Source organism: Lepus europaeus, chromosome 7 (genome assembly GCF_033115175.1).
Source record: "Lepus europaeus isolate LE1 chromosome 7, mLepTim1.pri, whole genome shotgun sequence".
Lineage (NCBI taxonomy): Eukaryota > Metazoa > Chordata > Mammalia > Lagomorpha > Leporidae > Lepus > Lepus europaeus.
This window is the reverse complement of record NC_084833.1, coordinates 52,935,666-52,947,864: the sequence shown is the minus strand read 5'-3', so window position 1 is coordinate 52,947,864 and position 12,199 is coordinate 52,935,666. Positions and strand designations below refer to the sequence as shown.

General features: G+C 44.4%; 1 protein-coding gene across 1 annotated transcript in view; it reads left to right on the top strand.

The window, feature by feature from the left end:
- The first annotated feature begins 1,156 nt into the window (after window positions 1-1,156).
- The window catches only part of LOC133763743 (F-actin-monooxygenase MICAL2-like), a 54,840-nt gene continuing 43,797 nt past the window's right edge, over window positions 1,157-12,199 (top strand). The window contains exon 1 of the mRNA XM_062197501.1: window positions 1,157-1,922. Within this exon, the coding sequence (XP_062053485.1) occupies window positions 1,157-1,922 (766 nt within the window). The remainder of the gene's footprint in view (window positions 1,923-12,199) is intronic.

The following is a 12,199-nucleotide window of genomic DNA, read 5'->3' as shown; positions in this document are numbered from 1 at the left end:
TCTCCTTCGCGGGCTTCTCCTTCATCTCTGTCACCATCTTCTTCAGCCAGTGTCCCTGAGGTTGCACCTGAGGCCACCTCCCCACCGCAGGTGAGTGTCCCTGGGTCCCCACACAGGTGCTAGGAAGCTGAGCTGCCTGAATGCCGCCCACCTGCTACACTTCACTCTGGATTTTATTTTTATTATTTTCCTTATTTGAAAGAGGAAGGGAGAGGGAGGGTGAGAGAGAGAGATCTCCCATCAGCCTGGTCACTCCCCAAATATCCACAACCTGGGGCTGGGCAAGGCTGAAGCCTGGAACTCCATCTGAATCTCCCACAGTGATCTTGCCTTTTCCTATGGGTCTGGCCACCCACAGAGCTGACCAGCCCTACCCTCCCTGGCCCAGGAGTTTATCAAGAGCGGTGTCTGTGCCATTGCCTGCCCTTCTGGCTTCCTCCCCTCCTCATGTGGGGCCCGGATAGCCCTTGCTCAGGGCTGGGGGCGGGGGGGTTCTGGGTGGATCCCAGCAGGTTCCGAGGCAGCCACTTGGGACCAGCGGTGACCTTGGAAATCCTATGGGACTGAGTTCTCTTTGACTTTGGGTATCAGATGTGGAGAAAGGAAGGGAGTGGAGTCTGGGTGGATGTTTGCCTTCCCCATAGAAATAAACGCTGTGGGGGGTGGGGGGCGGGGGGAGAGGGGCTTTCAATAGCGGCTATTTCTGCCCATCCCTCGAGCTGACAGCCTGTACCCTCACCCGCAGGTCTCCACAGGTTCTTGCGATCCACTCACCCCAATCTTTTTGAGGCGAGCCAAAGCCCAAGGAGCACTCAGGGAGATTCCCCTCTACCTTCCCCACGAGATGGTACTGGAGCGGGCAGAATTCTGCCTCGTGAGCCCCGGTGGTGACAGCCTGGCGAGCCCTGCCGAGTGGGACCTGCCGGCCGAGGACTCCCCTGCGGACACCAGCAGCATCCACAGAGACCCACCCCCCACTGTGGGGAAGGACAGGTGCTTGCTGGACCAGAAGCCACCTCCCAGGGCTGAGCCCAGGAGGGGCCCGGAAGGCAGGTCAGAGCTGGTGGAAGAAAAGCGGCCAGGCCTGAAGAAGCTGGTCCTGAGCCCGGAGCAGAAGACCATGTTGCTGGATTGGAATGACTCCATCCCTGGAAGCATGGGGCCCGCCCAGGATGGCACTGAGAATGGGCTGAGATCGGCCCACCCCTTGCCGCTCCCTCAGAGAGAGGCCCAGGGACCGGCGAGGACCCAGGCGGGGACCCAGGCTGACCGGGCACAGGGGGAGCGGAGCGTGCCTCCTCCCAAGTCCCCGCTGCGGGTCATAGTGAATGCCTTCCGGAAGACCCTCTTGCCCAGCGGCGGGAAGAAGCCCTGGACCAAGGCCGAGTCCAAAGCTTTGCCCACCAACCAGGCGCACGCACGCCCGCGTTCCTTCAGCTTTCGCAGGAGCAGTTCCAGCAAAGAGGGGGACCAGCGGTCCCCAGGGAGAGACGTGATGAACAGGGCTGCCGCCTTCTTCTCCCCCAGCTCCCTGGCAGCCAAGGCGGCCCAGGCCACGGACCTTAGCCCTCCCGGCCCTGCTCAGCGCACCCACAGTCTGCCCAGGCGGCCACCCGAGGTGTTGCCCCACCTTTCGTCTGCTCCCGGCAGTAAGCTAGACGATGTCCCCTCGCTCCTGGAGAAAGTGAGTTTGCAAGAGCCCTCAGATGCACTTAAGTCTCCAAAGAGAATATTCTCGCTGTTTTCCTCCTTCAGAATCAAAGATAAATCTTCTGAGAGCTCCCCCCAGGAACCCAAACCAAGGAAGGATGTCAGAGACCTCTTCGATGGTCCCCAAGAGAAGGGGCTTCCCACAAATGGTGGTCACTCCCTGGAGAAGCCGGGACAGGCAGCCCAGCCTCCCCCTCCAGCAGGAGCTGCAAGTAAGTGCATCTCCCCTGATAAAAGCCTGGTGCTGGGCAGTTAGCGCTCCTCCTGGGAGTGACGGGCAGGCAGCGTGAGGCTTGCTGTTCAAATCAAATTCCTTTTTTTTTTTCTTTTGTTAAAGATTTATTTATTTATTTATTTGAAAGAGTTAGGAAGAGAAAGAGAGCGAGATCTTCCATCTGCTGGTTCACTCCCCAAATAGCCACAACAGCCATGGGGTGGGCCAAGCTGAAGCCAGGAGCTTCTTCCAGGTCTCCCACATGGGAACCAAGGGCCCAAGCACATGGGCCATCTTCCGCTGCTTTCCCAGGCACATTAGCAGGGAGCTGGACAGGAAGTGTAGCAGCCAGGTCTCTAACCAACACCCATATGGGATGCGGGCATTGCAGGCGGCAGCTTTACCTGCTATACCATGACGCCAACCGCTCCATTTGAATTCTAGCAAAAGGAGGAAAACTTGAAGCTGAAAAATTTGAAAAAAAAAATTTAAATTTTTTAACTTAAATTATAGAAAGTGTTGACAAGCAGTGTGTTACCACTTTCCCACTCATTGTCAGAAGGAATGTTTTGCTAAGTTGTGTAAGGGCACTTTAAAAAGTTCATAGAAAACAGAATTATGTTTATTTTGGTGCAAACAAACTTTTTTGCACAGTTTTTCATAACATGCCTTTTCTGTGAATTTTTTTAAGACCTCTCATACAGAAAATTTTGTATCTGTCTAAATCAACTTTATATTCTAGGTATTACACCAATTACCACTTACTCTACATGAATGTGATTTAACAAAATATTCTATCTCCTGGATATGTTAGCATAGAAGGAACCGTTTTCTTATTGTTTAGCTTGTAGGAGGTGTATATATTACACATATGAATATACTTATGTTGTACATATGGTGACCATTTTTATGCATATAGATGTTTCTTCCCTTTGAAACACTGGTCTATCACTTTTCTGTGTATTTGGTTGCCAGTGGAAATGTAGGTTTTTTATGTTTAAGATTAGATTTTTTAAATTCTAAAATTAGTTAATATACTGAAGGGTCAAAATAATCCAACAACATGGAAATACAAGTATCTAGTAAAAAGTAAAACATAGCGTACATCCCCTTAGTCTCTGCAAAGATCTGGGATATTCCCTTAGAGATGGTTTAGCTAAACATCCCCAGGATTCCTTTTTTGGTGTTAATTATTTGATTGCTTTTAATAAACTGTGATCCTACTAACCACTCTGTTTACCTTTTTATGTTCTTATCTAACTTCTAGTATGGGACATGAAAGTAAAAACGTCTCTTCTCTGGCACCCTAATCCAATTGCTATATAAACTAACGGGCCGACTTTCAGCTGAGCTCAGGATAAGCCTGGAGAGGCTGGTGTCGAGCTATACCCTGAATGGTCCACATGGTAAAGTCTAATGTGTAGGTGTTGTTGGTAGATAGCACGTTCCCATGGTGGGAAATCCCATGGTGGGCACAAAGGTGTCCTCTCCCTTCCTTGTCCCTGAGCCACCCACACCCTATCCCCGGTAATGGAAATTACTGCTGGGTTCCCGGGCATTCCTCCAGCTGGAACGTATGCACACAGAGGAAACGCACATGGATTCTTTCCTTTTTACCCTCACCAGTGGTAGCATGGTACATGCTTTTTATGCACTTTAAATTTTATTCTGAAAGTTATTCCACAGTAGTACATAAAGTGTTTTCTCATGTTGTTAGCTGTACAGTAGTCTATGGTATGGTACCATAATGTAGGCAACCAGTCCTCTATGGTGAGGAGTTCAAGTTATTTCAAACTTGTGGCCATGGTCAGTAGGTCTGCCATAATCACTGAGAAGGTATTCCGTTTTGGACATGTGCAAACTCTCTGTTGGATAAATTCCTAGGAGTGGAACTGCTGGAACCAGGGCCGTGTGAGTTGGGTTTTTATAGATGGTGCCGAGTTGGCTTCCGTCATGGTGTGCCAGTTCACACTCCTAGCCACCAAGCAGGAGAGCAGTTTCCATGCTTGCACCAACCAGTGTGCCACTCCAGATTCTTCCTTTTCTTCTTCCATCTTTACCAATGTGATAACAAGTGAAGCAAAGGGGTTTAAATCTCATTTCTCTCTTAATAAGGTGACTGAGCATCTCTTAATATGTTAAAGAGCCATTCATCCTTTTCCGTGAACTGTTGTGTCTGTGCTTTGTCTGATTTTCTATTTGGGTTGTTGGGATTTCCTTAATGATACGTACGGCTCTTTATTAAAGGAGAAATTGAAATCCTTTTTGTGATGATATGAATTACAAGTATTTTTTCCAGTTTTGTGTTTGTATTTAACTGGTTTATGGTTTTTTTGTTGCATAAAATTTTTATTGTTATATAGCAGTTGTAAACAACTTTTCAATTTATTGCTTCTGAGTTTTATATACCAGCTTAGAAAGTGCTTATTTCAAGTTTGTAGAATTTTCTGAATTTCTTTTCATCTTTTGGTTTGATTGTTTTTTTTAATATTTTTACATTTAAATATTTACATCAAAGAATTACCCTAGTATAAAAAGTAAACTATGGATTCAACCCGATTTTTTTTTAGATGTCTCCCAGGGCATCGTAAAATATTTAGTGAATAATGGATCTTTTCTTGTATTCTGTGAGATGACATCTTTATCACACATCAAATTCCTGGTGTGGATTTATTTCTACCCCATGCATTGTATTCCACTGAGTTGTCTGTTATGTGTCAGTACCACACTGTTTTAATTAACTAACTTTATAGATTTACCTTTTTTACTTTAAATGTTTTTCTACTACGGGAAGAGGATTCTGCTATTGATCTTCTTTTTCTAAAATTTTCTAGCTCTTCTTGTTTGGAATTCGGTATAAACTTAGTATCAGCATGTCCATGCACCCACCAAAATAGAGAAGTCCTGTGAGTACATTTATAAGACTAAGTTTATAAACTAACCTGGCAAGATTTCACAAATATATGATAAGAATTACCTTTCCCTTAGTCCACATAAATTTTGTGACCTTCGGGGACATTTAAGAAAAATAATTAATTAATTTGAACATCAGAGTTACAGAGAGACAGGGAAAGACACAGAGAGAGATCTTCCATCTGCTGGTTTATCCCCCGAGATGGCCGAAATGGCCAGGGCTGGGCCAGGCTGAAGCCAGGAGCCAGGAGCTTCCTCCAGGTCTCCCAAGTGGGTGCATGGGCCCAAGCATTTGGGCCAACTCCAGCTGCCCTCCCTGGCATATTCACAGGGAGCTGGATCAGAAGTGGAGCAGCCAGGACTTGAACCAGCGCCCGTATGGGATGCTGGTGTTGCAGAGCAGTTGTCTGTGCCACGTGGCTGGCACCATTTGTGAGGTGTTTATGTGATGTTTTCTCTCCTTTGTTTGACATTAAGATTTATATATATAGATTACTAATGTTGAACCATCCTTTCTTTACTGAAATAAATACCACTTGGTCATGATGTCTTTCTATTCTAATATACTTTTTGGTCCTGTTTGCTGATATTTTATTTAAGATTTCTGCATTAAATTCACAGGCAAGATCAGCTGAAGGCTCACTGACATCACATTTCTGGGACTTCTGTATGTGCTGACTACGCTACATTAGGGCCAGTGCATCTTCCTGGCTTACTCAGCATGCTCACTAGGAAATGGGGTGACTATCTTCGTGCGAAACAGAATGGCAGGATATAAAATGGAATTAGGTCGGGGCTGGGCAGCTCTGGAAATAGTGCCTGGACCCGTCTCTTAGAGGAACAATGCGTTTCTCTCAGGTGTTCTTAGCCAGTATTATAAGAACGGAAAGATTGTACTTAGCTTATCAGATTAATCTCCTTTATTTCCTTGCCCCTGCCCAGGCTGCCAAAAAAAGCACTCACATACTCAAACTGACAGCATTATCTACACGTTCACCTCGTAGGTGCCTGTCTCTAGACGCTGGAAGAGAAGTGTCGCACTCATTCACATTGAAGTGCCTTACATGTGTGATCACTCAAGTAAACCCAGGCTGGAATTTTAATTGTTTTGCATTTTTTTACAAGACAGCTTTCCAAGTAAATTGATGATCTACATAAACTTATCAAAGTATTTAGGTGGCTTAGGGGCATAAATTAATTTCAAGTCCTTACCTGTATGCATTTTTTATACAATTTTAACTCTCATTTTCATTCTTGTGTCTAATTAAAGCAGGCACCCTGAAGGCACCTCTTTTATTTCTGTCTAAACTTTTTATGCAGTGTAACGTACGTACACTGCATAAAATCCACTGAAATTAAGTCTGTAACTGATGGGGTCTTGGAAAGTACACACTTGTGTCATCCTCTGAGGTCAAGCTATAGAATGTCACCAGCCCCCAGGGCCCTCTGTTATGCTCCGTGCAGTCAGTCACCTTAGGTTACTTTTGCAGTTTGTGGGGGGCTTTTGTTTTTATTTTTTTATCTTATCAAATTTGAATCCCTTCGTGTCGTGGGAGCAGCATTCTCCAAAGGCCCCATGCCTCTGGCCTCCATGCACTTGCCCTACACAATCTTAGCCTCTGGAGTGTGTGTGAGGGATTTCACTCCATCCTGTGAGCGGGTTAGGGGACTGTGTAAACATAATTGAGTCCCACACCCATTAACTCAGAGTTCGTCCAAAGGGAGGTTTCCCCGGGTAGGCCTAACTTAATCAGGTGAGCCCTTATTGAGACTTCCTGAAGTCAGGGATTGGATGAGAAGCCCAAGAGAGACCAGAAGCTTCCTCTCGCAGAGATAGGGAACCGGCACAGTGAGAGAGGGCGGGGGAGCAGACTCTAGGAGCTCAGACTGACTTGCAGCTACAGCAACTGAAGTCTGCCCGCAGACTCTGAGCTCAGAGGAGGGTCCTGAGCCACTGGTGAGCCCACAGCCGAGGACAGCCTGGCTGTAACCTTGCAAAGCCTGAGCTTCTGCCCCAAACAACTGAGAGATGATGAAGCGGTGGTGTGACATTTGTGCTGATTGATTGCATGGTTGTGTTCTGTGCCTGGCCCCTTTCGGTAAATGTGTGGAGCAGTTCTCTGTGTTGTTAAACACAGAAGTGGCTCCTTCTTTCCCCTGGCTACAGCTTATTCTGTTGTATGAATATGTCACAGCTTACCTGTGCGTCCTGGTCCTGGGCACTGAGGTGGTTTTCAGCCATTTTCACGGTGAAAGACGCTGCTCTGAGCGCTCCAATGTGAGGGTCCTTCGAAAATCGCTCCTGAGCTGCCGGCCACACACAGCCAACCCAGAGGGACCGAGGCAGGTACTTCCTGCTTAGCTGATGTCCTGAGACAGGTAGGCGGGTGAGGCACTTCCTTCAGTGTTGATAAAACCAACAATAAATTCTTTGGGCAACTTGGAGCTTTCCCAGGCTGGTGCTCTAGGTGGGCCTGGTGTCATTTTAGGGTTGTCATCTTGAGCTGTCAGAAATCATATTTCAGTCTTTTAATGTGGGGAAAAGAAGGTGGACACAATCATTTGGGTTGAGGGTCAGTTGCATACAGGCCAAGGTTGAGGCCTAGTTGAGAGGAGGGCGCAGAAGAGTTTGGTCAAGAAGAGAATCCTTGTTGTTGAACACCTAGGAGTGGGATTGCTAGGTCGTAGGGTAGGCCTGTGTGGTTGGTTTGAGGAGACACTGTCAAATAGATTTCCACAGTGGCTGTACCAGTAAGAATACCCTCCAGCCAGGAATGACAGGTCCCCTTGCTCCACATCCTGGCCAATACTCTGTAGTCTTTGTTTCATTTTGTTGATGTTGCTATTTTTATGGGTTTATGGTGATATCTCATTATGATTTTGATTTATATTATTTACCTGATAATCGTGTTCATAACTTTCATGTGCTTATTTAGATATTTCCATCAGTGAAGTTTCTATTTAAGTCTTTGTCCATACTGTTATTGTTTGTTGATCTAAGGAACTATGTTTTATGTATTGTTTAACTTTTTGGATTGACACATAGCATTTGATAGTTATGAGGTACTGTGTGATGTTGATTCATGTGTTCTTTCTGCGGAGATCAGCCGTGCCCATCCTTCTTCCGTTGTGTTGTCAGCCCTTTCCTTAGTGATTGGTAATCTGTGTAGGTTGTAAAAATTTCCTCCACTCTTTGGCTAATTTTTTCACTCACCAAAGGTGTCTTTTGATAAAGCCAAATTTATGAACACTTTCCTTTATTTTTTAACTATTGCAACCTGCTATGAAATCTTTTCCTACTCCCAAGTACCTTGCAGAATTATGCAGTAGCCACTATTTACCCTAGAAATACAGCTAGCCTGAGTGAGGAACTGGCATTTGGTTTTTAAATTTTAATAAATTGAAATTTAAACACTGAAGCAGTATAAAATGCTTTCCTATTATACCCTGCTTCAGCCTTTGAATAGATTATCTTTTATTTTAATCATGAAAAATTTAGCATCTGAACAGAAATTTTTATGTCTAAAATATGTGCCACATTGTAAAGACTTAATATGAATAAAATGATGTGAAATATTTTATTAATAATTTTAGATTCATAACAGACTGAAATATTTTTTAAACTGGGAGTTAAATAAAATACATTAAAATTAATTTTATCTTTTTTTACATTTTTAGTGTGGAAGCTAGAAAATTTTAAATTACATGGCTATGTTTCTACTGCCCAACATTGTCATAGAAGTATTATTTTACTTTTCACAATTAAGCCCATGATCAGACTGAATAGTTTCTGTGTATTCTGTGAGGTGAAGAAAGATTTTTTTCCCATGTTGTTACCTAGTTTTTTTCAACATTTATTTAAAAGGCCATCTCCTCCTTCCACTGTATTATAGTGACATTTCTGTCATTAATTAGGCAGGTCTTTTTACTTTTAAATGAAAACTCCACAAGGAAGCTTCCAGCTTCTTTGTTCCTTTTGAGTTCTGTACACTTATTTGAGAGAGAAGAAGTGCTCCCACCTGCTGGTTACTCCCTAAATGCCCCAGCAGCCAGGGGTCGGTCGAAGCAGGGAACTGTACTCCGTCCAGGTCTCACTGAAGTCAGCCCCACTGCCTCCCAGGGTCTGTATCAGGAGGAGCTGGGGCCAGCCACTCCTGCATGGGAAGTGGGCTACACCCAGCAGGCCAAATGCCCACTGCAGCACGTCTTTTTTTGGCCCTTCTGTTCTGTTACACTGGTTGGTTTGTCCTAGCACCTGAGTCCCTCTATTTGAATTTTGTGGTTTGATAACAAATCCTCACAGAGTTAATTTACTTTGTTCTTCTTCAGGAGTCCCTGGGCCATTCCTAGCCTCTTGGATTTCCATTATGATTTATAGTATCAACTCATCAATGCCCATAAACAGTATTTTCTGGGCATCTGTGCAGGAGTTCATTGATTCTATACATAAACTGGGGGAGAATGAACTGCATTGCAATATGGAGTCTTCAAATCTATGAACATGATGCATCTCCACTTTTATTTAGGCCTTCTTCAATTTCTTTGAGTGACTTGTACTTACAGAGATCTTGCACAATTTTCTTTAGATGTATTTTCAGCTTTGTGATTTTTTATTGATGTCATTATAAATGATTTTTTTGACTAATTTAGAGACATTTGTTAGAATAATCTTCCCATCTAAGAACATACCATTTATAGAATTTTAATCAGGTTTCAAAAAAAATTTTTTTTTGACAGGCATAGTTAGAGAGACAGAAAGGTCTTCCTTTTTCCGTTGGTTCACCCCCCAAATGGCCGCTATGGCTGGTGCACTGTGGCCGGCGCGCTGTGCCGATCCAAAGCTAGGAGCCAGGTGCTTCCTCCTGGTCTACCATGCGGAAGCAGGGTCCAAGCACTTGGGCCATCCTCCACTGCCTTCCCGGGCCATAGTAGAGAGCTGGACTGGAAGAGAAGCAATAGGGACAGAATCCGGTGCCCCAACTGGGACTAGAACCCAGGGTGCCGGCGCCGCAGGTGGAGGATTAGCCAAGTGAGCCACGGTGCCAGCCAAATTCTTTACTTTTTAAAAAAATACTTTATTTATTTATTTGAAAGCAGAGTTACAAAGAGGCAGAGGCAAACGCAGAGGCAGAGGCACAGAGAGAGAGAGAGAGAGAGAGAGATCTTCCATCTGCTGGTTCACTCCCCAAGTGGCCACACTGGCCAGAGCTGGGCCCATCTGAAGCCAGGAGCTACTTCTGGGTCTTGCACGTGGGTTCAGGCCCAAGCACTTGGGCAATCTTCCACCCAAATGGTGCCCATTTGGGATGCCTGCTCTGCAGGCAGCAGCTTTACTCACTATACCACAGCGCCGGCCCCAGAATGCTTTACTTTTGATGCCATTGTTTATATAGGCGTTCTACATTCTTAAGGTTCATTTCTGGACAGTTAGTAGCTTCTGTTGACCTGTGAATAAATTTTTTCCCACTGTAGTTTTTAATTTGTTATTGTCAGTATATAGAAAGGTAATTTAAAAAACTTTTTGTTGGAATCTGATACGAGAAATAAAACTACAGATAAGCATAAAGCTTGCTAACTTCAGAACACAATCAGGCAGAGAAGGTAGATGAAGAAACAGAAGAGGCCAAGAACCCCAGAAGTCCCTGACCCCGTATGTCCCTCACCCACTGCCAGGAAACCACTGTAGCATACATTAGATCAGTGGAACATTTACTTTCCAGTTTCATTCCACGTGAGATTCATCCTGACTGTTCCATGTGGCTGAGTTGTACGCTCTCCTAGTAGACTATATTCCATTATGGGATCATACTATAACGTATTTATCTGTTTGGCTATTTATTGCCATTTGGATAGGGAAATAATTGAATTCAGCTGCTCTACCAAACTTCAATTATGTTATAATTTACATACAATAAAACTTACTCTTTTTAAATGTTCAGTTTTGTGTGTTTTGATGGTTGTGTAGACTCATGGTACCGCTTCCAATATTTCCATATTTCTTCATCCCAAAAGTTCTTTCATGCCTCTTTGGAATTAATTCCCTTTCCATCTTCCCAACCCCTGGTAAATACTGATTTATTTTCTGTCCCAGTAATGTTCCCTTTCCTAGAATTTCATATAATGGAATCATACAATGTGTTGTCTTTTTTTTTTTTTAAATATTTATTATTTACTTGAAAGGCAGAGTTAAAGAGAGGCAGTGACAGAGAAAGAGAGAGATCTTCCATCCACTGGTTCAATCTCCAGATGGTCAGGAGCCAGGAACTGCTCTGGGTCTTCCATGTGAATGTAGGGTCCAAGGACTTGGGCCATCCTCTACTGCTTTCCCAGGCCATAGCAGAGAGCTGGATTAGAAATGGAGCAGCCAGGATTTGAACCAGCGCCCATATGAGATGCTGGCACTGCAGGCAGCAGCTTTACCCACTACACCACAGCGCCGGCCCCCAGTGGGTTGTCTTTTGCTGGCTTCTTTCACTTAACATAATGCTTTTGATGTTCCTATGTGTTGCATCTACCAGTGATTCATTTCTGTTTATTGCTGAGTCATATTTCATTGTAAGGGTGTGCCACAGTTTGTTTACCAGTTGATAGACATGGGATTGAGTTCAGTTTGTTGGATATGAATCAAGCTGCTATGAACATAGATGTCCAGGTCTTTGTGTGAATACATTTTCACTTAGCTAACTACCTAGCAGTGGGATTGTTTAATAATAGGGTAAGTACATGTTGAACTTTACTTTAAAAACCATGAGAAGGGTCGGCGCCGTGGCTCACTTGGTTAATCCTCCGCCTGCGGCACTGGCATACCATATGGACGGCGAGTTCTAGTCCCGCCTGCTCCTCTTCCAGTCCATCTCTCTGCTGTGGCCCGGGAGGGCAGTGGAGGATGGCCCAGGTGCTTGGGCGCCTGCACCTGCGTGGGAGAACAGGAGCAATCACCTGGTTCCTGGCTTTGGACTGATGTAGCTCCGGCCGTAGCTGCCATTTGGGGGGTGAACCAATGGAAGGAAGACCTTTCTCTCTGTCTCTCTCTTTCACTGCCTATAACTCTACCTGTCAAATAAATTAAAAAAAAAAAAAAAAAACCATGAGATTGCTTTCCAAAGTGGTATCTCTTACAGCCATATACGAGAGTTCCAATCACTATACATGCATGGCAACATATGATCTTGTCTAGTCATTCTAGTGCCTGTATAGCAATAGCTCATCGTGATTTCTATTTGCATTTTCCTAACGACAAATAACAGTGAATGCTTTTTAAAAATTTTATTTACTTGAAAGGCAGAGAGAGACAGATAATGTTAAGTGATGACTAAAATAAATCTGTTAAATTAGTTCTCTTATCTCCTCTTGGATAGCCTC